The sequence below is a fragment of the Hibiscus syriacus genome, unplaced genomic scaffold (genome assembly GCF_006381635.1).
Source record: "Hibiscus syriacus cultivar Baekdansim isolate YM2019G1 unplaced genomic scaffold, ASM638163v2 tig00008013_pilon, whole genome shotgun sequence".
NCBI lineage: Eukaryota > Viridiplantae > Streptophyta > Magnoliopsida > Malvales > Malvaceae > Hibiscus > Hibiscus syriacus.
Window position 1 is genome coordinate 974704 of NW_024062150.1, and position 27145 is coordinate 1001848.

At 32.7% G+C, this 27145-nt stretch overlaps 3 protein-coding genes, 2 long non-coding RNA genes and 1 pseudogene across 7 annotated transcripts; 3 read left to right on the plus strand and 3 right to left on the minus strand.

The window, feature by feature from the left end:
* The first annotated feature begins 2388 nt into the window (after positions 1-2388).
* LOC120201772 (E3 ubiquitin-protein ligase MIEL1-like) lies at positions 2389-5190 on the plus strand. 3 transcript variants are annotated; one of them, XM_039202311.1, is made up of 12 exons: positions 2389-2633; positions 2727-2814; positions 2957-3013; positions 3087-3119; positions 3242-3319; positions 3506-3549; positions 3647-3687; positions 4276-4358; positions 4437-4528; positions 4610-4679; positions 4795-4812; positions 4904-5190. In XM_039202311.1, exons 1-12 carry the CDS (start codon positions 2575-2577, stop codon positions 5027-5029), a joined length of 789 nt encoding a protein of 262 aa, XP_039058242.1. In that variant the 5' UTR covers positions 2389-2574; the 3' UTR covers positions 5030-5190. The 3 variants fall into 3 exon arrangements, with proteins under 3 accessions (XP_039058242.1, XP_039058241.1, XP_039058243.1); XM_039202310.1 differs by having other exon boundaries at positions 2390-2633; positions 4774-4812; XM_039202312.1 differs by having other exon boundaries at positions 2396-2633; positions 4795-4802.
* A 4151-nt stretch (positions 5191-9341) lies between these two features.
* LOC120201773 (protein RALF-like 33) lies at positions 9342-9844 on the plus strand. Its single transcript, XM_039202313.1, has one exon. It carries the CDS (start codon positions 9385-9387, stop codon positions 9763-9765), a length of 381 nt encoding a protein of 126 aa, XP_039058244.1. The 5' UTR covers positions 9342-9384; the 3' UTR covers positions 9766-9844.
* Positions 9845-11620: 1776 nt separating this feature from the next.
* LOC120201800 lies at positions 11621-12938 on the minus strand. Its single transcript, XR_005523675.1, has 4 exons — positions 12802-12938; positions 12045-12098; positions 11794-11817; positions 11621-11699 (listed from the first exon to the last, which is right to left on the minus strand). It is a non-coding gene; the product is annotated as an uncharacterized LOC120201800 (long non-coding RNA).
* A 1935-nt stretch (positions 12939-14873) lies between these two features.
* On the minus strand, positions 14874-24976 carry LOC120201857. Its single transcript, XR_005523683.1, has 3 exons — positions 24962-24976; positions 24910-24920; positions 14874-14959 (listed from the first exon to the last, which is right to left on the minus strand). It is a non-coding gene; the product is annotated as an uncharacterized LOC120201857 (long non-coding RNA).
* On the plus strand, positions 14879-18487 carry LOC120201855 (ubiquitin-like-specific protease ESD4). Its single transcript, XM_039202390.1, has 10 exons — positions 14879-16051; positions 16214-16293; positions 16381-16474; positions 16639-16737; positions 16851-16943; positions 17022-17141; positions 17387-17490; positions 17749-17821; positions 18048-18124; positions 18245-18487. The coding sequence occupies exons 1-9, from the start codon at positions 15287-15289 to the stop codon at positions 18108-18110; spliced, it is 1491 nt and encodes a 496-aa protein (XP_039058321.1). The 5' UTR covers positions 14879-15286; the 3' UTR covers positions 18111-18124; positions 18245-18487.
* LOC120201856 lies at positions 19641-20492 on the minus strand (annotated as a pseudogene).
* Positions 24977-27145: the final 2169 nt, after the last annotated feature.

Genomic DNA, 27145 nt, shown 5'->3' on the forward strand with positions numbered 1-27145 from the left:
AATTTTATCATTTTAATTCATAATATTTCAATAGATTCTTAATATTCAAAAATTATATCAATTTGATCCAATGTAAGATTCCAAATACTTCTTCCAAATCCCTATCTCGCCGACACTCATTCCCCAAAATCATCGCCGTTGCAGCCACCTCTCCATGCCGGACATATTTTTAAAATAATATTGGTTCCCTTAAACATAAATTGACTTCCGTTAACCATTTTCCTCCACTTAGAAAATTTCTTTATATAACTTCTAAATTTGATACCGTAAAATAATTTTTCTAGCTCCGCCCTGACGTGGCTGGGTAAAGTTGCTTGGAAAGATTTTTTAGAGTTTTAGATTCTTTAGAATTAAAAAAATTTGAGTTTATTATAAATAAATTATAATTTTTATTTTAAAATAAAAATTTAAATTTTTATAACCTTGATATGTGTTTGATAACAACAGTAACAGATCAAATACCTAAAAGTATAATATTACAAATATTAAAGATATATTTTGATTTTTTTTAAAATTCTAAAATTAGTTTAAGATGTAATTGAGCACTTATTTTCATATTAAGACCAAAAAGAATATAAAGAGACGTGCAAGTTGAGGCTTGGACATGCATATATCAAAACTGATTCCAAGATCCAATTCACCTTCCCCGGCTTCCTAATCCTATGCACCTAACTCTACACCTTACCCCTTTTTCCCCCCTAAATAGTCTTATTTTAATTTAATTTAAAAAAATTATAAAGTTGAGAACAAAGTAAATGAATAGTTTCATAACTCCAGATCCGATCTACTGACATCACCATTCTTTATTTTTTTTCTCTCTTATATTCTATTATATTAATTTTAATTAAACTTAAACACAAATAATATTTTATTAATATATACCATTCCAAATTAAATCAATCGAAATTTAGAAAAAACAATTATTCGAAATCTAATGTGTGCAAGCCAAATCTAAGTAGCGTAATACATGAAGTTTTTCAAAGTAAAAAACAGATCAACTTGGAAAACAAAACAAGCTATCCAAAGCCTTTGTCCACTTTATCTTTTCTAAACGAACACATTTGCCTTTAATTATTGGGTACAGGCACACTACCCCACCTACACAAATGATCTCCAATTATAAGGTAATGTTTTATTAAGTCATCAGACTATTAAAAGTTATAAAATGATCCTTAAGTACAAGGTGATACTTTGTTGAGTCGCATACTATTAAAAGTTATAAAATGATATCTCGACTATAATACAATGTTTTATTGATTATCTCAACTAGTAAAAAATACAAAATTGTCGATCAACTATTAATATATTCAAAACACATCTTTTCCATTAAAAATGAAAATAATTTGAGTTGAACGTTAAATTGCTGATTATGATATGATAAAATATAGTCTTATAATCTCAAATGACTATCATATCTCAATCATAATGTTAACATCTAACCCATACGATCGCCAATTTTTTTAACGAAAATGACAAATTTTCAATATATGATAGTCAGATAATCATTTTGTAACTTTTAATAGTTGAGTGACTCAACAAAATAACACTCCATAATCAAATAACCATTTTGAAACTTTTAATTATCGATGGACTTAATAAAACAATACCCTATAATATATGGACTATTTGTATACTTTACCCATTAATAATTTAAATTCTAAAGAATTGATTCTAAATCATTTTCAAATTTAAAATTTTATAGCTTAATTTAATATAATTCAATCTTCAACGAAATGAAAGGTTTAAGAAGATGAAAAAAATGTATACAAAATTTAAAATATGTGGCAAATTAAAATTTTCAGAGATCGTCTCTAGATTAATATTGTTTAAGACCTCTCCCTGCCATATTGATCATCTTAGTATTGATCCAAACTATTAAATCATTTTCAAAATTTTATAAGTTGATTTAGTCTTTTAAAATGAAGTACTTTGAAATGAATTTTGTAAAAAAATAATAATAAATTTATTTATTTATTTATATTTTTAAATAATTCAATCTCATAATTTAGATTTAGTTTTTTAAAATGGAAAATAACATTAAATGATCAAATTAATTTGCATTAAAATAGAGAGTGTACTTCAATAAAATATAAACGAATACCATAACTGAACATGTAAAGTGAATTATTATGGAAGAACAAGTTTTTAGATTCAGGCTCAAGTTACAGTCAGAGGTGAGGCTAAATGAGAAATAATGCGTCTTGCACATGTTTGATAAAATGCCCCACCGAAAGTCATCACTGCCACTCCACCCCACCCCACCCCACCTTATCCCCTCCCCTCCCACCAGAATCTCATTTATTTCTATTTATAAACTATAAATGGACACATTGCCTTTAATGTAAGATAGCGTCTTGTCACGCAAATACTAAAATATTTTATAAAACGAGTGGCCTTTGAAGGCGGCGGGTTCCGGTTCCTTTATCTTCCCTCTGATCTCCATTTAAAGAATCACGACAATTCAATTCAATTAAATCTCTACGACAATTCAATTCAATTAAATCCCGTCTTCCCAAATCAACGAACCCCCTCCCCTTTCTGGGTTTCATCCGGAAATTTTGTTTTCCAATACTCATGGAGACGGGATCCTCTTCGACCAATGAACGCCTTCATTTTGGGAAGATGGGATATGGGTATCTCTTGTTTTTTCATTTCCTTGTCATTTTTGGCGTCTTTTCCCTCTACGATTCATTCGTTTGTTTTTTTTTTCTTTTGGGTTTATTTAGATGCCAACATTATAGGAGGAGATGCAAGATTCGAGCTTCATGTTGCAACGAGGTTTTCTGGTGTCGTCATTGCCATAACGAGGCATCGGTATTTGTTTTTGAACATTTCTTTTGCATTCCCCTGTTTTCCCCCCTCTGTTTTAAGATAAAACTTTCCGGTTTTGTGACTGTTCATGCAACTCTTGATCTGGGTATTTATTGTATTGGATTCACTTGTTGGTTTTATTCAGAGCACGTTAAAGTACCCTTCAGACAGGCACGAGATCATTCGTCAAGACGTTAAACAAGTACGTAATTTTTATGTTTTAAGTTAATCATGTTAATGGTGTCGCCTTTCCACCCTAATTTGTTTCTTTTTAGGTTATTTGTTCGGTTTGTGACACAGAGCAGCAGGTTTGTGTTTCAGATTTGCATCTTTTAAGGCAAAAATGAACAGTTTTTTAAATAAAAAAAAATATTATTGATGTTTTTTCTTATGCTCTTAGTTTTGGTGTTGCTTTTTCATGTTTGTCTAGGTTGCTCAACTTTGTTCAAATTGTGGCGTCAATATGGGAGAATATTTTTGTGATATTTGCAAGTTCTTTGATGATGATGTAAGTATATAGTTTTCCCAATATTTTATCAATGAAATGGTTTATAAACTTGCTTCATTTCCGCTGTTGATTCCTCGGTTTAGCTTAAGATACAAGGAATCAATAGGTTTTTGATCCTTGAATTCTTTCTTCTATGCCTTTTCTTGCTTTCCTTTGAAGATTACCTCTCGTTTTCATCCGATGCAGACCGAGAAAGAGCACTTTCATTGCCATGAGTGTGGGATCTGCAGGTTAGTTGACAAATTTTAAGCATGTATGACTGTTATTTTCCTCTTGGTTACTCGGACTCAAGGCATGGGAGACTCAATCGAATGGTTTTTGATACAGAGTTGGCGGTCAGGCTAACTTTTTTCATTGCAAAAAATGTGGTATGTACTTGATCTGTTTTCTTACCTTATCAACCTTCGTTCCAAGTTCTTAGATTCGATTTCATTTCTTACTTTATAATTGTATGATAACTGATTGCCCAATTTAAATTTATTCATATTCAATAATCCGTGTTTCTCATTTCCCGATATGGGTTGTTATCGAACCATTCCCAGTTTCCCTGTTTTGTGCTTTCACCGTTCTTGTATTTGATATGCTATGCTTATGGGCTCCATTTCATGTTTAGATTCTTCTACTGTGATTTAAAACTATGCTGTTTTGATGCAAATTGCCGAAAACATCAATCGAGTTAGGAGAAGTCATTTAAACATTCAAATTTCATCCCTATAGTCAGGGACGGACGCAGTGTTTTATTTCACGGGGCGAACTTGAACCTATAAAATTTCAGAGGGCAAAAACATAATTTCAATAGAAAATACATAGAAAAATATCTAAAATATATGGTCATTTTAAATTTTCAGGGGTGCCCCCCGCCCCCGCCCTTCCCCGCCTATACTTACAGAATCTGTTTAGTTCTATGCTGCATCTATTTGTACAGCATAACAGTACGTACTTTAACTACTGTGCAGGGTCTTGCTATTCCATTGCTTTGCAAGGTAATCATTTCTGTGTGGAGAACTCGATGCGGCATCACTGCCCCATATGTTACGAGGTTAATCTTTTCTACCTTCTGCAATTGTATTTATATGTATTTGCGTATTGCTGATAGTCCATCCTTTTGTTTCCACAGTACCTATTCGATTCATTGAAAGATACCACTGTGATGAAATGTGGTCACACGATGCACTGCGAATGTTACTATGAGATGATAAAGCGCGACAGGTGAGTGACTACGAGTTCTTTCTTGTATAAGCTTAATTGTTCTTGTTATTCCAAACTTAATTTCTCATGTTGTTTGCTCAGATATTGTTGTCCGATATGCTCAAAGTCAGTAATGGATATGTCTAGAACCTGGAAGAGGATAGACGAAGAGGTAGTGCATCTTCAATTTTAAGTTCTGATTTAGTTGATTGATTTGGGTTTTGTCCAAGCTTGATTCACAAGAAAATTATCTTGTTTGTTGTCTGATCGAAGCAACTGTAATGCAGGACTACAGGTACAAGAAGGTGCATACCGCGGTTCTTGTTCACGTCGAACAACCTGTTGCCTATATATTCAGATCAGGTTTATTGCAACTGATTTAACAATCAAATGCAGGTTTGGATCCTATGCAACGATTGCAACGACACTACGGAAGTTCTCTTCCACATAATAGGGCAGAAATGCAGTCATTGTAAATCATACAATACCCGCATGATCACCCCACCGGTACTCCCTCGTTGAAAAGATCACGACCGAGGAACCAACGAATCGAGCTCGAGGCATCTAAGGTGTGTGCGTGTATCATAAAATCCGAGGAAGAATTATTGATGACATGTTTGATCATTTACTTGTATTTCATCATTGGATTGATAATGTATGAGTATAGTATATGATTCAAATTACTCTGGCACTTTTTATCTAATGGAATTTCTCAGGCTATTTCTTCTCCGTTTCGGAGTAAAGGAAAAAATGCAATGGTTCTACTCGAGTAGAATAGAGTACTCGATTTTGCCGGAAGAAGGGATTGTTTTTAATCTCATTGTTGGTTCCAAATGCACCATTGAAAAAGATTATCAAAGTAGGGTAATGCTTTATTTGATAAAAATGGAAATGGAGAACAAATATGGAAGGGATACTACAACATTTTTATTGGGGCTAAACCTGAAACCGACTTTAATTTCTAATAATAATCGTTCAGGTGCAAGTTTCAAATTTTTTCTGGGCCACCCAAACCCATTTATCCCTTAATTAGACCCCAATTAGCCACCTCAACTAAGGCTCAAATCCAACAAAACCCCAGCAACCCCCATCGATCCAAATCCAGTCGCCGCTCACCCTATGCCTAACCATCCGTCGGTTAAACCTCCCCCCAGGTATCTCGGCTCGGCCTCACCGAACACCCCTTCAATCCCGTAAAAATCGATCGGCCAAAATCCCGTAAAATTCAATCGGTCATCCTTGATAACGGTCAAATATGACCCTCCATAAAGACTACAATCATCAACAACAAGGTGGGGGAAGGCTTTTTCCCCCTATCACGAACTACATATCAAAAAGCTAGATACAGCTGCTTTCGTGGTGAGAACACTTTATAGATATAATTGTTTAAACTCAAAACTTTTAAGAATAACCTACTTTTTTTTTACTACCATAATCACTTGATGAATTCATCTAAATTCAATTATTCACATTTTAAAGAAGAATAAAACTAAAATCCAATTTGATGGTCCAAAGCAGAAAATATCAACAAGATATTAAATAAGTGTCACATTGATCAGTTGTGACGATGTCAAATCAACCCTTAAAAAAAATAAATGAAAAAATAGCCAAATAACTGAAAACATATTAAAAAACATATGAAAACGTGACATAAAAGCAGGTGAAATTGTGTAACACAAGTAAACTTATTGAAAATAAAAAAAGAAAAAAAATAAATATATAATATGATATAGAAAAGAAAAAGAAAATAAAGAATACCGACGGTCAGCAACCAACAATAAAGTTGGTGCCGTTGTAGATTAAAAAAAAGACGAAAATGAAAAGAGATAAACGGTACACCAACGAAAGAAAACTAGGGTTTTTTTTTCATGATCCGGTATGAAAGTTTAAAATCTTTATATCAAACCTAATTATTGATATTTATTCATGTTCGTGATTGGTAATTTTAGTTTTGCTAAGTGTAAACCATCTATCATTTGTCACTACGAGGCCCCGTTTAGTTCAAGGAATGTTATATTATCGGGGAATGAAATCTTCATTCTCCCGTTTGGTTGGTTGGTAATCTCATTCCCGGTAATCTTTTATTACCAATAGTGAATTTTTTGAGGTATATTACCGGGAATGTCATTACATCCCTTCCCTTAGGTATTGTTGGATTACCGGCGTTTTGGACTAAAATGCCCTTAAAAAAATTTCTTCAAAAATATCCTTCTTCTGTCGTTGAATAATAAAAATTCTACAAAAGGTTAAATTATAAATTTATCCTTAAACTATTTTAGATTTACAAAAAAAAGTCTATAATTAAAATTTTATATGAAGTTCAGGGGTTAAAATAAAATTTTAGCATTTCATTAAACTTATTTATCTTTTCAATTTTATAAAAAAAATTATATAAATTTCATGAATTAATTTTTTTAAAGAAAATATATAAATTAATTATAGTAATATTATAGTAGAATTCAATTTGTTAAAAAATAAATATATAATAAGGACAATTTGATCAAATATACATTTCAATAATCTTTTATTCTTTTAACCAAACACGATAATTTTACATTCCTGCTAAACCAACCAAACACAAAATACAATATTCTCAGTAATCTTATTCCTTGGTAATATTTTATTCCATTGATAATCTTACATTCCGTGAACCAAACGCACCCTAAAATTGAATGAAGCTCCTAGAAAGCCTACAACTCATCAATAAATCATGTGTCGTCCCACTAATTTCGATTTCTTTAAAAAGATCATATTATGTATATATAAGGTAAAAGATGTTTAAAAAAAAGAATATAAACGAGATATCTCACTCGTATGTAAAACTTATGACCCATGTAACAAATTTGGCATTACAATACGATTTAACATTAAATTTATAACTTATGACCCACAAAATACGATTTAACATTAATGGTTTAGATATTTATTGTTATCTTTCGAGGTTTTGAGTTTGAGTAATGCAAATGTCTGGAGTATAAGTGTTCATTGTCAAATGAGTAAGAGTATTCGAACATCTAATATCTTATATTTACCCTACTTTTCACTTATAATTTGACATTACAATATGATTCATGAGCGAAATGATTTTAATGGTTAAAACATTTATTGTTATATCTCAAGGTCTCAGGGTTGAGCACTGTAAATGCAAATGTAAGGAGTATGAGCGTTAATTGGCGAATGATTAAGAATATTTGAACAAATATTATCTTGTATTTACCCTAAATTTGTAAAAAAATATTAAATTTATAATTATATATATTTTGATTTTGATTTATTTAATAAATTTATTTATGCCAAATTAGATAATAATCAAGTAAATTTACATGTGAAATATTATCTCATTTGAATCATTCTATAAAAATTATGAACAAATAAGTCTTCAAAACTTGAAACACATCAACTGAACTATTATATATAAATCTTTCAACATAGATTATCTTATATTTACTCTAGATTTATAAAAAAAAAATTAAATTTTAAATTATATATTTTACTTTTGATTTATTTAATAAATTAATTCATGCAAAATTAGATAATAATCAAATAAATTCACAACTGAAATATCATGTCACTTGAATTATTCAATAAAAATCAGGAATAAATAACCCTTCAAAACTTAAAAGACATCAACTGAATTATTATATAAAATTTTATTTGGTCACAATTTTTTTAAATAAAAATTTCATCAAAATAATATTTCACTAAAAAAAATTACTTAATTATCACATATAATTAATTTATGTAAACCTTTAATGTTTTCATTGTACCCCTTTTTTTATGATTGAATTGGAGTTAACAATGCAATCTTTCTTTAGTGTAAAGAAAAAGTATAGTCATGTAAATGAACTGAACGTTCAGCGAACCGTTCATGAACCGTGCGGCGGGAAGTTTGTTTATGTTCGTTTATTTATTAAATGAACGAACATGAACAAGATTTTGTGTTCGATTAATTAAATGAATGAACATGAACAAAGGGATCGTTCATTCATTTACGTTCGATTATATTTTCGTTTATTTATGTCTATTTATGTTCATTTATGTTCTTTCATTTATGTTCGAACAGAAGGCAAGTTGAATATGTTACGAAGATTATTGAAGTTGTTTGGATTTCAAGAAGATTGTTTTGTTGAACAAATTAACTTTAAGACTTTATTATGTTCATATAGCTTATTCATGATTTATGTATGTTTTCGTTGTATTCGAACAAATTAACTTTAAAGTTGCTGGTTATATTAATGAATTTTAAGTTGTTATTCTTGTTGTTCACTTTTTTTTACATTCATTTGTTGTGTTTGAATAAGTTTGTTTTTTGTGTTTGTGTTGTTCGTTTACATTCATTTAATAATGTGGTATGATTATAAAATAATATATGTTTAAAATCTTTTGTAATCATTGACAATACACACATTCTGTAAACATAATTGTTTGAACTTTTAATCTTTAAGAAAAATAATATTTCTTTTTAAATATTGAGTTCAATCAATAAATTTAAATATTTTTTTTTTTTTTGTAAAACACAATAAAATTAAAATATAATGATAAAATTTACTATAAACTTATCGGATGAATTTGAGAGTCATTCCAAAATAATTCAAATAAATATCATGAACTAAAGATCATATCAAGGCTTTCAATATTTTTGTTGGCATTATTATTTTCTTTGACAAATGTAAAAATGTAAAAGGTCGAAACACAGACAGTTAGTGGATGTCCACAAAGTGATTGGCACACTTAAATTACAAGTAAACCCCCTCATGTTAAAGCAAAGTGGCAAAATCGCAAATAAATCCAAACCCCAATGGCTTTCTCCTAACGACAATCACTAATAATCCTAAACCGTCCCCGCTTTCCACTCCCTGCCCCAACAGAAGCCGAAAATGGGAAGCTCTAGGTTGCCCTTCTGTTTCCTCGCGATTTGTGCAATCCTTTCCGTCCACGCGGCGCATTCAGCTTCGTCTCCCACCCTCTATTTCGGCGGCGACAATTTCCTACCGATCAAATCAGAGTGCAGCGGATCCATCGCGGAGTGCCTGATGGTGGGCAGCGAGGAATCATCGGACTTCGACGCCGAGTTTGCCATGGGATCCGAGATCAGCAGGCGCATTTTAGCTAGGACCCGTTACATTAGCTACGGTGCGCTAAGGAGGAACACGGTTCCATGCTCACGACGTGGAGCGTCGTATTATAACTGCCGGCCCGGAGCTCAGGCGAATCCTTACTCACGCGGGTGTAGTAGAATTACGCGTTGTCGGCGTTAGATTTATTTATTTAATTTTATGTCCTTTTTTACTAAAATAAATAAATTTGTTGCCTGTCTAATTTTAAAGATGTAATATTTTCTTCTATTTCTTCCTACAATTGATCTATAAATAATTTTGTATTGCTGATGGATTGTTGGATTCTTTATATATATATATATATCAACCATAGGTATATCTTTTCGAGTGAAACAATAAAGATAATAGGATGAATGTAATAGGGATTATATTTATGTTGCTAATATAATAATGTAATTAAATATACTCTCTTTAATTATATTGTATATTTATATTGCTTTTGAATTTTAGCCTATTTTTGTGGCACCAAAATTTTCTTTTTTTTCTCATGAATATTTAGCTATCATATTTGAAAGGGTAGGATTCGGTTTATATGGACATACATATTTAATTTTATAAAATTTTATGATATATTTAACGAGTTAATATATTTCAATAGAAAAAAAAAGATGTGACAATAGAAGAAACGGGTCGCTGCAAGAGTGTTGATGTTTCAGATTGAAGTTATTAAGCTTATGATTAGTCGTTTTTTAATTAAGTAGAAAATTAGGAATAAAAGGAATATGGAATTGGGTGTATAATACTCCATACTGACCCAGCAATTGCGGCTTGTGATGAGGGCGGTTCATGTGCGAAATGCAAAGCGACGCTTTTAAATGGAATCTAATTCTTTTTCCCAAGTGATAGGCCGACCGAAAGAAGATACACAAATGCAATCCAACTGTAATTGGCATCTCACACCTGTATTTTGCTATACATTAGATTCACACCTCAAACTCCAAACTAATCTTTAAAACATGAAATATATCCCTATTAAATATATACTCTCCTATTTTTAGGTTTAACTATCGGTATCCGATCTATATAGATCGACCTAGTATCTCATCCCACTCAACTAACTTGTTGATAACATATACTCGTATTTAACACTTGTCTAAATAAGTTTAACATCTCAGATGTCTATGAGAAAAACAAATAACTATCTACAGAAGTTAACATCAAGACCTTTGCACTATTTTTCTCTTTTTTATGCTTAGATATTATAACAAAAATTGGATACTTTATTAATCTAATTACTTAGTGGATGACCTGAAACATAATGAGATTCCTCAAGCATGAACTCATCCACCAAACTAGTATTTTCTATATATAAACCAATTCCACTTTTCAGGTATTTGTTAATAAAACAGCTCATCACAATCTTAAAATATACATTGAAAACAAGTACAACCATAGACTTAAAACCAATGTTAAGAATGTTTAGATAGGCTTAGCGATTTTATATTGAAATAGAAATTAGAGGAGACTTTAGGCAGAAATATAACGTATATGTGTATGTTTGTAACTGATTTGCCATGTGAGAAAGATAGTGACCGAAAGAAACACAGGGTCTAGAAATACCGTGCTGCAAAGTCGGATTTACACCACTAGGGATCTTTGGGAGACTTGGAATCCTCCTTTGGCCCAGAAGGAGACTTATCTGCATCCATCTCTGTTCAGAAATCATTGATGCTATGCTCTAGATCATCTATCTTGCTGCCCATCTCATCAAGTGCGTTAAAATCAAGGAAATCAAGAAATGCTTGCAATTTAGAGCATGAATATATGCACCCCATTAAGATTTATTGCTTCATTTTGGCTTTAGAAGCACCTAAAGAACAAGGGTAACTGAAATGGAATGAAATGAAATTTGGCAACTACCCATGGCTACTTTCCCCAACATAAACAGGTTTCCATTTTGCTTGTTGCAAAGCGAAATCCTTAACAAATTCCTCCAAGCGACCACCATTCTTTTTGATGAAGAAACTCATCCCCTCAGGTTGAAGCAAAATTTTTTTTTGAATAACAGGTTGAAGTGTAAGAAAAAGGATATTCTTGGTAATGATGGAGTCGGACATTGTTTGGAACCTTGATTGCTGTAATATGTAATAACAGAGCCAACTTAGCCACATCTGCTTAAAGTTCATTAATTCCATATATAATCTCAAACCAGTTCAAAAAATACCTCACCATCTGTTCAAGTAGATTCTGGACCTGAAAAATGATATTTCAGTATAATCTGGATGACAATAAATTAAACCATAGAACCGTAACGTTGAAAAACTTATGAAACATAACATAATGAAATCCCCATGAAGCAACACATTCTATTTGAGTGCAATGTTCGGAATACACCATAATTTGTGTGCTCTAAATAACCATGAAGAGAAGCAAACAATCATAAGTCTATCTGCAATATATGAACTTGAAAAGTAACTTACAAAAGCAGCCATATCCGCATTGTCTAGTTTCTTATCTCCAGAATCACTCCCATCCTGCAAACTAAAAGATAAAATGAAAACTAAACAACACAAAATGCTATCAAGAGTGTCAATATCTGACACCATATAAAATCAAAACACATGATATTTGCTGAAGAAAGCAAAATTTTCTTCCATGAATAAGTTCAATCCTACACTTGATGATGGGATGTCAACCTATGTTACTTGGACTCGAGTCTAAAGAGTGAAGACAAATATGGTTATGTTCAATCTTTTTTCAAGTTTCTTCATGCATTTGGGGAGTAACATAGAATCATCAACTTGATTAGACCCCAAAAGTAATCACACTAGTTAAACTTAAAATTGAATGCCGCAGCAACACAAAAATAATTAAAACCAGGACTATATTTAACAATTTTTTCGATCTTTAAAATCAATAACAAGCCGAAGAACGAGACATTATGTTATGAACTGGTCAGTTTCCACATAGTTTTAGCATTTGAATCTAATACCCGGATTCACTATCCCAAGAATTCGGCAGCATTCATTGATCATAAACACTTAACACTCCTCCATTTCACATTTCTTGTTTTGAGAAATAGATTACAATAGAACAGATCAGATTCAATGACGGGAAACTCAAAACCCTAATCTAATAGTGTACGTTGGATGAATAGAAAATTAATGAAAACAAGGATTAGATTAATTTTGAGTAAAAAATAGAGAAAGTAATTCAATTGTGGAAAATGAAATATACCATTCTCAGAAATTTTAATGGCCGAGAGATCGCTTGTTGGAAGAAAGGCAACGGGTAAACTGTTTTGGGGAGAGTGACAGAGTCAGTGAAGCGCCACGATGCTATAAGATTTGTGGAACTGGAATTACGATTTTCTCCATCTTTTGGCGCCGATTACATCAATGAGATATGATGGTCCAAGGATTTTTTTTTTGTACACCTGAATAAATTAAATGTATTTTCTTTTACTTAATTATAGTTTAAAGATTTAATTGAAAAATAATATTTTTTCGTTTTTATCTTGGGAATGCTTATGGCAATGAAAATTTGATTTTTAGTCTAATCTCAAAATTTTAAATTTTAGATTTTTATTGTGAAAAATCATTTTTGAGATGAAATTATATTTTTATTTTCAATTATTTAATTTTAATTAATTTTTAAATTAATAAACATACATGTATAATTATTTATTTATTTTTATTAATTTTGAAATTGATTGTTTGATATAGAGAGATCTAATTTAGAGATCTTTTTTACTTTAAGTTCATGTTATTTTTTTTAAAATAAATATTTAAATTATTATTTTGTAATAATTTTAAGCTATGTTAAAAAATATTGATAGCATGTTTTTCTTAATAAAAATATTTCATATATATAAAGTATTATCAATGTGTTATCAAAAAATATTTTTTATGACAATTTAAGTTGATATATTTTAAGTATTATAATATTAATAAGTATAAATATAATTTAAATATTATATTTTTTAATTTACAATATAATGTCTAAAATATATATTTTATCTTTTTAAAATAATTTTAGTAGTAATCTCAAATAGTTAAATTTTAAATTGTATTTTTCAAACATACTTTTTAAAGTGTTTTTTATACCACATTTTAAATCATTTTTCAAAAGTAATATCAAACAATGTTTGAATTGCAAGTATGTGAACCCATCAAGTGACTTTATTAAATTATAAAAGGAAATGTTATTCTTCCTAAATATTTTGGATTCGAGCAGTTGAGTTTATAGGGTATGTATGTTTTCGATCAATTAAGAAAGCTTTGAATAAATATTATTTTACATTCATCCTAAATTATTAAAAAATATATATGATGCTTTGGTCTTGAATGTAAATATCTCGATTATAAGACAATCGGTGTTAGACCTATGATGACGATAACTATCTATAGGATGATTTACACAAGATAGATACAAGTGTTGCATGCTTATTTCTAGTAAATTATGTGAGATTGTTAGAGGTCTCATCGTGGGGTTATTGTCATCTAGGGAGTAGAGGGATTTAGATGGATCTTGAGTAAAGATGATATTTTCAGAGGATGTTTATGGAGAATGTCCATGAAAGTGTAACATTTGTCCCCTTGATCGAGGAAGTGTATAAAGTGATATGATTCAAGACTTGTAGAAAATATATCGTCTCTCTATTGATTTTATCCAATAACAGAGTTATTTCCATGCTCTTGTTTTCAAGACGGAAGCAGTTCATTTCTATTTTTAGAAGAGGTCGTTAATAAACGGGATAATCTTTGCATTGGCAAAGACATCTCAATGCTTATGCTCGAAGAGAGGATAATAATCCCGAGTAGGTCGATAAAAGATATGGTGTGAGGCAGCTTAATGCTATTTATTGGTGATTAATATTTTTTTACTGCGGAAGAATGGCATCTCAACTCTCTTGTTCAGATAATAGGCAATTCATCAAATCCAAGAGAAGTCCAAGTGGGCGGCCTTACGCTAATAAAGTAGGAAAGAGTATCTCTACACTATTTTTTTTAAATCATATTTAATGTTATATTTTGTTTCGTTTTAGTCACATATCATTAAAAAATAAATAAAACTACTGGTGTGATGGTTTTTTTTAATGATTACATGACATTACCTTATGGTGATAATCATCATTACTATTAATTTCTTAACGGCAGTTGACCGAAACATAACGTTGGAAATGATTTTGAAAACAATTAATGATTAAAATAAAATTTAAAAATATGTGAGTGACTAAATATGTAATTTACGCTTTTTAATTTTTTTTATATATCTGCTAAGGCATAGGTTTCCAAAACATGAACCTCGAAAAGCGGCGTTCTAAAGTTGATTCCTTTTTTTGTCCCGCGAAAGCAATTGCGAAATTTCAAAAAATCCTTCTTCAAATTCAAATCTGTAATTTTTTTTCTGGTATCTGGATCCGAATTACAGCGCCGCCACCAGTAACGGTTATTGCCTTTGCAAATTCCTCAAAATTTCCATATATTTTCTTCCGCATTCTCCCCTTTATTTTCTGAAAATATATCGGCTTGTTTTAGTTTTAAGAAGAAAAATCTGATCATTTATTGTGTTTTGAAGTATTTCGGCTTTTAAATTCTGGGTTTCAATGTTTTCACTTTAATAGCACTTGTCCTGAGTTACAACATCTCTCAAATATAGTTTCATGGTTTTGCTAAACGGGTATTCTGATTTTAGGGTTTAAATTTTGTGAATTTCGTCAATGGGTGCTTTAGCAACCAATCGTAAACGCGGTGGAGATGAATGCTTCAATTCCAATTTCAACCACAAAAAGAAACCCCCGTATTCAAATTCCCTGGGTTACCAGTTTTTCAAAAAACCTAGATTGTCTTTGATAAATCAAAGCCTGGAAGAAGAAAATTTCCCTTCCAACAACACTGTCTCGAGAATCTCTCGTTACCCAGAACCTGAGGCACCTTTCCCTAGAGCAGCAGTCCACGCCCCTGTCAGACATCTAAAATTTGGGGCACCCGCTTCACAACACAAACTGGATTTGACTAAATGCGATTTGGGGAATTTCTTTAGTAGTAGATTCTGTAATGTGAAAAGGCAAGCTTGGGATACTTCGAGCCATTTTAAGAAGGAAAAAGAAGTGGTTTTTGTGGAGGATAATAAGAAGGAAGAAAAGGGGGCGGTTGCAGATGATCTTATTGTTGAAGAAGTGGAGGGTATTGAGAAAGGGAAGTATAACGTGGAAGAAGTTGAGCATTTTCAGCCTTCGTCTTCATCGGCTGTTACTGAGTTGAATAATGGGAATTTGAGAGTGGAGAGTCCGTTGGATATGTCTTCATTACGGGAGATTTCCAATGTCCAGGATTTAGAAGCTTATAAGAAGTTATTGGAGATTGCAGAGAGGAGAAACTCCAAGTTGAAATTATTGGATTTTCAAATTGAGTTGAACGAGAAGCGTAAAGCTGGACTTCAGGCATTGCGACCCGTAAAGAAACCAGAGGAGGAGCTAGTAGAGGTGGGATTCTTCTGCTTGCATTGTTTTAATTGCGCTGCATTGTCTTGGTAGTGTATTTTGAACAATCGTGTTGCTTCTAGAATATGATATTATGTCATTCTTTTAAAGAATGTTTGGCATTAATGGGTTGTTGTTATTGCTCAATCATTTATCGAATTCCAGTTGGTACCTTCCGAGCCTTTTATTCCTCTTACTGAGGAGGAGACAACTTTGGTGTCTAATGCTCTTTCTGCAAAAAACTGGTATGTAGTGATGCTTGTGTTAGCAGTTGATTATTTGATAGGATGTTTATTGTACCTTAACATCATTGTTTATGCTTGCTTTTGTAGGAGAAAGATATTAGTCTCTCACCAACTCTCAAACATTGTTATTAGAGGAGAAGTTTTGCAATGTCTGAAACCAAGCGCATGGTTGAATGATGAGGTTGTTTTTGTTTTGTTCATGTTTATATCTTGTGTTGTATATCTGCATACTGTAGCCTCTGGAAGGATTTCTTAATTTGTCCACATTCAATTAGGTCATGGACCTCATGGTGGAATTAAGTGCAACGGACACCTGGTTTTAACACTTGTGTTTCACTTTTATAGGTCATTAATCTATATCTTGAATTACTGAAAGAACGGGAAATGAGAGAGCCGGAGAAGTTTCTAAAATGCCATTTCTTCAACACCTTCTTCTATAAAAAGGTATTTTCTTGGTTTTAAGTTTGTTCAGTGTTCCCATACATTACTTTTCAATGTAAGTCCTTGTAACTACCATTTTCTTAACTACTTTTGTCCTTCTGATTTATGATGCTTAGTTAGTGAATCCGGAGAGTGGATATAACTATAAAGCTGTCAAAAGATGGACTTCACAAAGGAAGTTAGGGTACTGCTTGTTGGACTGTGACAAAGTAAGTATTGATATTTTCACACTCAATCTTCTTTTTCATGATTCATTGTATTTATCCTTAGGTATTCATTTTGCTTAGATGTTTGTCCCCATACACAAAGACATACATTGGTGCTTGGCAGTTATCAATAAGAAAGATCAGAAATTCCAATATCTGGATTCCCTAAGAGGAAAAGATCCGTACGTGCTGAGAGCACTGGTATGATCTTGCAGGTTTTCTCTTTAGATGTCATATTATTCGGATGCATTCAAGTAATTGATCCAAAGTGCATTATATAGTTTAAGTGTTTGGAGGATTCGGAGTATACATTCCTGTTAGCTGCTAGACTCATTTTCCCTCTTCTTTATGCTGTAAATCTTACCTCCTATAAAAAAGTCATCTTAAACAAAGTTCTTCCAGCACTTCTTTCGAACTTGTTTAATATCTAGTTTATAATGTGCCAGGCAAAATACTTTGTTGAAGAAGTGAAGGACAAAAGTGGGAAGAACATTGATATAAGTTCTTGGGAACTAGAATATGTTGAAGACCTTCCTGCACAGGAGAATGGGTGTGTATTCGAATATCTATTACTTTCGTATTAGTGCTTGGGATACTTATTCTTCATAAACTTATTGGATAAACAAATACCTTATACTCTCAAGTTTTTGATTATACGGTAGCTTTTACTAACACCATGGATGGCAATTGGTTCTAAATATTTGGCGAACTGTATTTATTACTTTTTTACTGCTAGTTTTGTGGTGTCAGACGCCTTTTTCTGTCAGAATTTGAATTGGTTCCCCTAACTAACTTTCTTTATGCACAGGTTTGATTGTGGCATGTTTATGTTGAAATATATCGACTTTTATAGCAGAGGTTTAAGTCTTTGTTTTGACCAGGTATGGCCATGGAAAATGATTTACTATCCTTGAAATCCACGTTTTATATCGGTAAACTCTAGTATTTGGTGCAATAATTATTTGGATGTATTCTATTGTTTACCTGCCACAATATACGAAAAAGGGCGGTAGATATTGATGTTCTTACATATACATATATTCTTTTGAAAGACAATGTCTTGTTATTTGCTTTTGAGCCGAGTTGTGGTTTTCCTTGCTTGTGTAGGAACACATGCCATATTTTCGTACGAGGACTGCCAAAGAAATTCTAAACTTGAGAGCTGATTGATCGAAAGTGTGAACGTAAGTACACTGTACAACGTTATGCTTGCTTTTCTAAACTACTTTGGAAGGCATTTACTAGGAACTTGAAAGGCGTACAAAAAGTTTGGTTCTGATCTGTTTTTTCAATATAATTACTAGACAAGGCATGGATGTTCTCGTACAAAAGGCGAAAAACAGATAAATACAGATTAAAGCCATGAGATTGTAGAGCTGCATAACTTTCCCAAAAAGGGCTGTCTGTGACCGGAAGTAATAGGTGTTTTTTGTTTATATATTTTCCAAAGTATTATCCGTAAGAACGTCTCTTCTTTCTTCTAACATCATTTGTTTTTTGTATATCATTACTGCCTTGTTTTGCTGTGGATTTTAATATTTTCTCAATCAGCCCCCCTTTTTGTCTGTTAGAGTTATGTCTGTCCCTGTTATGGATAAATTTCAGTTTCTCAAAATTTAGACTTTTGAGTCAAAATTTCAGTTGCATGATTTTGTCATTAATAAGCTTCATGACTTGTAAATTGCAGAATAGCTGTATGAATCGATTACAAAGATCGAAATATTTCAAGTATATTCATGTACTTAAAACTAGAACATTACATGCGGTGGTGTTCATCGTTCGGCTGTAACCAAATTAACTTATTGAACCGAAATTTAACTTGGTTAATTGATCGGGTGGTTAGAATACAAAAGATTTTGGTTAATCTGAAAACTGATAGAATTAATCAAATATTGTTCAGTTAATAATTTTAAAAAAATGGTTTGATTAATGGTTAAAGAAAAAGGAAGTTTGATTAATTTAGTTGGAAGGAGCCAAATTGGTTTTGGTAAGAGTTTAGTGCTGATAAGATTATCCTCCATCGGAGATTAGTTGGAATGATTCCAGTTACGTTACATTACATGCTGGTTTGAGAGTGAGTGCACAACCAGTCAACCGGTTGGGTGAAACTTAGCACGGATGGTGGGCGCAAACCGACAACAGGTCCATCAACATGTGGTGGCGTCATTCGAAATCACAAAGAAGAGGAGCTCGGGTTATGGGATGGTGGATGCTGAACTGTTGGGTGTTTTTGAGGGCCTGAATAATAATATGATGGATTTTCGGAAATTATTGTAGAATCTGATTCCAGAGAAGCCTCGTCTTTGATTGCAAAAAAAAAAAAAAACTGGTTAACTGATTGAACACTTTTAATTGCATGAAGAAAGCAAAGATATACTTTCAATAGGACAAATACGCCAGTGTAAAAGAAAATATTATTTCCATGGGACAAATAAACCGCTTATTTTAAAAAAAAACACTATTTTCAGTTTTCTCCCTTCCTAGAAATGACTACCGAGACATTCCGTCAGCATTGAACAGACGGCATGTCGGTCCCAACATCATTATTAGGATGGCATTGGTTGCCATTGTAAACATGCATGTAAAGAGCAGCATGAACGACCCAGTTTTCTGCAATGCTCAACTTTCCTCTCAGACATCGACTGTCAGTTTATAGCTGTATTTAAAGTGCATAACAGGGCGAAACAATTTCGGAATGAAAACTGCTGCCTTAACGAGGAACTCTCTTCCGACTCAGTACCTCCTGCTCTTTTAGTCGATGCTGGAACCTGGCAAGCCGAGCTTGAAGGCTCACCAGGCCTGCAGCTTTGTGTGAAAGCACAACTAAACTGGCTCACGCAATTGTCTATCAGGCTGCCCGGTCGCTCCCCCTCTGCCAAGATCTTCATTTCCTATGATGTAGTTTTAAAACAGTTGGTCAATGAATATTTGAAGAAAGAATAAGTGCAAGTTCACTTACTTCACGGACAATCTCCATTGTGTCCTCAATTTCTTTTCGGCGTGGCGCAATTAGAGCCTCTTCTTCCCGCAACAAACAAAAAGAATGAAGAAACTCCTTTGAGCCCTTAATGCAATCAAACAAAATGAACCTTACTGATTACCTACCTCAAGAATTGCATTCATATTTACATCAGTGGGAGGCTCGGGATCATATTGTCGATTTCCAACATTATTTGTGTTGTTTTGATTGTCAGAATTCACCTGCCTTGTGTTTTGAATTAACAAATCAGATCCTCCTCCATCTTTCTCGGTCCAGTTCCCCATCTCTGATTTTTCTTCTCTAATCACTTTTCGACGAGGCGGTGACACCTTCTGCACTTTCTCTTCCGTACCAGCCAAGTTTTGAGAATTTGATGAGTAAACTCTTTGGCTTGTAGAACCACCATAAGAATTATTCACTTCTACTCCATCCCTGTCTGTTGGGCCAGAAGCTATTCCACTTTCCTCCCTCCCATTGAAAGGGTAACTTGACGGAAATGTATGTCGAAGTCAACAGTATAAACATCTTTTTCTACAACCCTCCGACCTGTATCAACGAATTTTACTTCCGCTTGTCGATCATGGACGTCTTCTATATCTGCAGTAACTGACAGAGACTAAGCTTGCTTCATGAGATAAATTATATTTTAAAAATACAACAGTGATAAATAACCAAAACATGGTTTTACCATATTCTAGTCAAATAAATGATGACGAAGAAGAAGAAAATAATAATACACCGATAAGTATGAAAACAGTTCATATTCATATCTTCCCAACCGAACCAAATATAAGTTTTAGAAATACTAGAATGGAAGAAATAAATACATCAGCTATAATACAACAAAAGAAACTTGGAAAAGAAATAATTACTTTTTTAATATTTCAATCTAAAAAATATTATACATTTATTGAAATAACATTTCAGTTTAGAGAATATAATACATATTCTTTACATGTCTTATTAGACACAGGAGCTACAACCAGTAGTTACCGGAAAAATACAATTCCTGTTGAAAAATGGAAACAAATGAAAAATTCAATTAGAGATGTAAGAATAGATGGTAATGAAACCATTATTCAATATAAAGCTAGGAATATTCCAATCTACATAAACAATGTAAGATTTGTAATTCCTAAAATATTATGCTTTCCAGAAATGCATTGAGACATATTATTAGGAAATAATTTTATATATCAACACTTATCATTTTCTTTTGATAAAAATATGGTAATTTTATATGCAGAAAAAACTTCTGTAAAAATACTATTAATAGAAAATCATAAATTTATGTGTGAGAAAAATTTTAATCCACACAGAAAAGAAAATATTAAGCAACTAGAAACAAATCATTGGATGTTTAAAATATTATAAAACAATTTTAGTGAAGAACCACTAAAATTATAGAAAAATAGTCCTAGATATTGTAATATAAAATTGGAAAATCTCAATAAAATTATACGAGTAAAACCAATGATCTATACTAAACAAGATATAGATGAATTTGATATTCAAATGAAAGAATTATTAGAAAAAGGATTAATAGAAGAAACTAATAGTCCACATTCTATTCCATCATTTATGGTAAGAAACCATGCTGAGATTAAAAGAGAAAAAACTAGAATGATCATTAATTATATAAGATAAAATCAAAATTTTATATTTGACGACTATTTTATTCCAAGAAAAGATGTGTTAACTAATCAAACTAAACAAGTTAGATATTTTAGTAAATTTGATTGTAAGTTAAGATTTTGGCAAATAATGCTAAATGACGAGTCAAAACCATTGACAACCTTTAGTTCACCCAATTGACATCATCAATGGAAGGTAATGCCTTTTGGATTATATAATGCACCACAAGTATTTCAAAGATGGATGGATTCAATTTTTAATAAGTATAAATTTTTTTGTGTAATTTATATAGATGATATTTTAGTATTTTTAAAAAAAATCATTTTTTTGAGTTGGGAGGCCACATTGAGTGAAAAATAATTTGAGGACCACATTGATTTTTTTTTTCAAAGTATAAAATTCTCAAATGTATTTTGGTCTTAATTTTTAAAAATATTAATAAAATTATAAGTACAATATCTAATTTTTAAAACTTATAATTAAATAACTCAATTAAGAGAGAGAGATCCGTTTCTTATTTAAGTTGAATTTGTAATAGGTGAAATTAGGTGAATTGTAAGAAATTTTTTTAGTTTAATCATATTATTTGATTTATTGTTTAAAAGATGTAATGACTCATCTTATTAGACAAATTAATTGTTAATAAATTGTAAAAATATTATTAGTTAATGGAAGCATTAATATGATTAATGTGATGAAGGTTGTAAAGGAAAAGTTTAAATTTTGTAATGAATATGAAAAAGTCTGGGATGCATTTTGTGCTAAGTAATAATTCTGGTGTTAATTATTTATGCAATTGGCTTAAGGGGAAAAGAAATGAACAACATATACAAAAAAGTGACCTCCATTCAATATAAACTTGAATTACACACACACCTATATGAACCTTGGAATAAATATCGGCATCCCTAGTGGCTGCGTTTCTCTTTCTCTGCGTTTTCTTTCTGCAAACTCAGCTTTTACTTAAGCTAACTCTTTCCATCAATCCATCAGGTTTGTGAAAGCAATATCTGGCGTGCATGTGACCTGGCTTATTTTTAATGTACCCAAATAAGATATGATATTGTTAAGTCACCTTCGGAGAGTCTGTTTTGTAATTTTGTGCCTTTTGTATGGTGGGTACTGGGTAGTGCTAGTGCTGCTGTTGAATTTTGGAATCTAATAAATGTAACATGTTATGCATTGTGCACTTTATGCACCTCTGTGCACTGTTCGTTCTAAGAATGAGTTGGCGCGTAATATTACTATCAAGCTTGGATATGCAAATGCAAAGATATATAGATGTGAAGATGAACGATGTCCTCGTCCTCAGTGCTACAAGTTGGTTGATATCTAGTAACTTTTTTTTTCTAATGAATTTCCTGAGTATTAATAACAGCTGCAGCTGTGATCGACATTTTGTTGTTGTAGGGCTTATGGAAGTGGAAAGGAAGATGGTCCTCTTTGCGATGTGTCTGGCTTTGAAAATTCCAGGATGAAGTTGCTGAGGCATGTGTCCTTCGTAGATTGCCCGGTAAGGTCCTAAGTGGTACCCTATGGAAATGAGGTGATTATGTTTTAACTTTGCTGATTCATGCTTGCTCAGCCACTAACACAATTGTCATCCGATCATTTGATGCCAATAAGCAAGGGTACGAGGTTTTAGTCTTTATTGGAGATGAATAGTGAATGTTGGGTGCTTATTTACGGTATGCAGAACAAAATGCGCAACAATTCGTTGTTCCAGGAGGTTTAATTGGTGTTGGAACATTGGGTCGATGTCAATTGGGGCACGAGTCGTACCTGTAAAGAATGATTCTGTTTGCACCAGCAAGGGAGAGAAGATTGCTCTGAGCAGGCGTGTCGAGAAGCATTGGCGTCTGATACGATGGGGTCAAATTCAAGCTGGAACAGCCCTTGAGGTTCCACCTTGCCCTCTCTGAGCACCGGTTTAGGAGATATACACATATAACAAGGCAGGGAAATATGATTATTTTAGTTGAAACGTGGGAGTCAAGCAATACCTTGGTTACTATTTTTTGTAATGTAGAGAGAAACATAGTTTGGTTCAATACCATTTGACAATAAACGTTCATATATCTATATATACGGTGTTCGAATCTGAAACCTCGAGAGAGAACAACAAATCTTTTGATTACTGAGGTTGCTTAATTTGTGCAATTAGTTTTATTTTTAGCTCATCTTACGCAAATGGTTTGAATTTAAAGTTAGCTTGAAAATTTCATGAGAATTAATTCATTCCAAAATCAATTATCAATGGACCTATAAGAAGATGAATTATAATAAAAGTTCAAGGAAACATAAATAAAATAAGTTTTTTAAACAAGAAAGCAGGGATATTTTGATAGAATATTAGGTTTTTTTAAGGAAAATATTAGTTGAATGGAGGAAACTATAGGGATGGGGGAAGAACCTAACCTTAACTTACTTGAGCTGCCCATGGGTGTTTGGGGATTGGTTATTTTTTTTTGTCATTTCTTGGCAAACAATGGAAGGGATAGTGTGCACGCTTGGCAGGGTATCTGTTATAAATGTTTGGGTAAGGTATAGTAATGTCCCCCGATTATAGAGTGTTACTTTGTTAAGTATCTCGATTATTAAAAGTTACAAAATGGTCCTTTAACTATAAGACATTATTTTATTGAGTATTCCGACTATTAAAATTTACAAAATCGTCCACCTGATTATTCATATGTTCCAAACGTTTAATTTTACATTAAAAAATGATGATGTCTAAGCTTAACGTTAATATGCTGACTGAGATGTTATAAAATATGATCCTAGAATCTCAAACAACTGTGAACTCAAACGATTCAGAAACAAGATTTTATTATATCTCAGTTAGCATGTTAACATTCAACTCATACGATCGTTAATTTTTTAACGAAAAACGATGAGCTTGGAACATATGAATAGTAGGAGGATCATTTCGTAAATTTTAATACTCGGGGACTCAACAAAGCAACGCCCTGTAATCGGGATGATTTTGTAACTTTTAATAATCGAGGGACTCAACAAAGTAATGCTCTATAAATAGGGTCCATTTTATACTTTACCCTAAATGTTTTTGGTTGAAACTTTCAAACTCTGCTAAGCCTGCACGCTATATTGGTGACTGCTAATTATCTCTTGCTTTTAACTTTCAACTTGAAAATTATATAACTTTTTTTTTTGGATAATTCAAATATTATTACCCAATGAATCAGAGTTCAACAAACCAATCACCAACAAAAGCCTATATACATCTATACAAAAAGAAATGATCGGTTAGATAATACCCCAAGAATTACATAGGGTGAAGTTAACACTTTCAATTCTATTAATATTTTTTCCTCTTAATTGTATTCCTACGACTTCCTTTATGACTTTAAGAAGATCTTCTGGTGATCGAGTACGACCTTGGAACATTCTTCGATTCCTTTCCTCCCAAAAAGTGTAGATAAGAGCACACCTTGCTAGCTTCAATATTGTGGCGAGAAGAGATTTTCCTTTCCATACCTCGCAAGCCCACGTTTCCATGTCACCCCATGATGCTACAGAATTACTCAACCCATTCAGGTTCAATATCGCGTCCCATAAGAAAGCATAAGTCGAACACTGGAAGAACAAATGGTCCCTTGTTTCTAAAGCATTGTTGCATATAACACAATTTCCTTCAGTGGTGATGCCCATTCGTTAAAGTCTTACTCTTGTTGGAAGTCTATCCAAGTGAGCCATCCACGCTATCAAGCTGTGTTTCAGAATGTGTTGTGGAAACCAGGCTAGTTTCTGCCAAGAAACCTTTTCCCTATTTTCTTCAAGAAAGCATGGCCTTTACTTGGTGATGAAGTAGTGGCTGCTGTCCAGTATTTCTTTTTGCATTCTCAACTTCTGCCTGTTTTTAATTCTACAATCTTAGCTTTAGTTCCTGAAGTTCCTAACCCTAAATCTATTAAGGACTTTCGCCCCATCTCTTGTTGCTCAGTGATTTACAAAGCTATCACCAAGATTCTGGTTAAGAGACTGACAAACCATCTTCCAGACATGATAACTTTGAACCAGACATCGTTTATCAAAGGAAGAAGCATAGTTGAAAATACACTTCTCGCCCAAGAAATAGTTAAAGGCTATGGAAGGAAAACCATTTCCCCAAGATGCTCATTGAAAATTGATATCCATAAAACCTTTGATTCGCTTCATTGGGGGGTCATTTCTAACATTCTCCGAGCTCTCGATCTTCCGAGGATGTTTATTGCATGGATTGAAGCTTGCTTTATCCAAGCTAGTTTCTCCATTTCGTTCAACGGGAGCTTAATTGGTTATTTCAAGGGAGCTAGAGGAATAAGATAGGGTGACCCTCTTTCACCCTTATTATTTGTTCTCTCTATGAACGTGCTTTCCAGATTGCTTAATTTGGCAGCAACACAAGGTATTTTTGGCTTCCATCCTAAATGCAAGAAGATCGGTCTTACTCACTTATCCTTTGCTGATGATTTGTTGATTTTTTGCAAAGGAAATGTTGAATCTATTGTTGGTATCATTAGTGTCCTTGATACATTTCATGAAATGTCTGGGCTAAAGCTTAATGCTTCTAAAACGAAATTTTTTGCTGCTGGAATTTCTACTCGAACTTTAGATACTATCAAGCAGATTTCTGGATTCAACCTAGGTACCTTGCCTGTGAGATACTTGGGAGTTCCACTTGTTACTCGAAAGCTAACCGAAAAAGACTGTTATTCTTATTGAGAAAATCAAAGCTAGACTTCATCATTGGGCAGGAAAGAAATTAAGCTATGCTGGCAGACTGGAACTCATCCGACCAGTTCTGTTTTTAGTGTTACGAATTACTAGTGAAGACAACTTGTACTACCCCAATCCATATTAAACAAAATTGATCAGCTTTGTTCCCGTTTCTTCTGGAAAGGTGACGATAAAGCCGCTTCGGGAGCAAGGATAAGCTGGGATAAAATATGTCTTTCAAAATCAGAAGGAGGTCTTGGATTGAAGAATATAAAATCATGGAACAAAGCTTGTCTCATCCAACTCATTAGAAAAATTCTCTTGGGCGAAGGTTCTCTTTGGGTTGCATGGCTTAAAGAATATGTTACGAAGGGAACTAATTTTTGGCATCTACAGACACGCTCAAATGCAAGTTGGTGCTTCAATAGACTGCTGAAATTATATAACTTTGGTGACTGCTAATTATCACTAATTAATTTCTTTAGACCTCATGGGCAGCGTGATTCTTGGGTTTTAACCTATTACGAGTTGGTACAACAATCTTAGTCCATTCAATTAATAGCTCTGGTTGAACCTTGTCTAATTATGAAATTACACTAACCGACTGAATCAACTAACGTTGATATGCTTATTGATTTCTCACTACTAGAAATCTATTAGTAGCGTTGCAAGTAAGGGGTTGACCGTCTAAGACGAAGAGTCGTTTGATAATGAATCTTTGCAAAATTTAATTTAAAATAATCGATCAATAGATAGGTGGTTAAATTAAAAAGAATTATAACCCACTTAGCATGGATAAGCCACTCACCACCATCGAGAATAGGGAGAAACAGTAGAATTTTGCCTAATGAATCCAAATTGATGATGAGTG

Bases quoted from the DNA above. Each gene is read 5' to 3' on its own strand.
- LOC120201772 (XM_039202310.1), top strand. From the start codon at position 2,575: ATGGAGACGGGATCCTCTTCGACCAATGAACGCCTTCATTTTGGGAAG. The intron at 2,634-2,726 runs GTATCTCTTGTT...GGGTTTATTTAG, and splicing joins TTTGGGAAGATGGGATATGG to ATGCCAACATTATAGGAGGA. The intron at 3,550-3,646 runs GTTAGTTGACAA...TTTTTGATACAG, and splicing joins CATGAGTGTGGGATCTGCAG to AGTTGGCGGTCAGGCTAACT.
- LOC120201773 (XM_039202313.1), top strand. From the start codon at position 9,385: ATGGGAAGCTCTAGGTTGCCCTTCTGTTTCCTCGCGATTTGTGCAATC.
- LOC120201855 (XM_039202390.1), top strand. From the start codon at position 15,287: ATGGGTGCTTTAGCAACCAATCGTAAACGCGGTGGAGATGAATGCTTC. The intron at 16,294-16,380 runs GTATGTAGTGAT...TTGCTTTTGTAG, and splicing joins GCTCTTTCTGCAAAAAACTG to GAGAAAGATATTAGTCTCTC. The intron at 17,491-17,748 runs GTGTGTATTCGA...CTTTATGCACAG, and splicing joins CTTCCTGCACAGGAGAATGG to GTTTGATTGTGGCATGTTTA.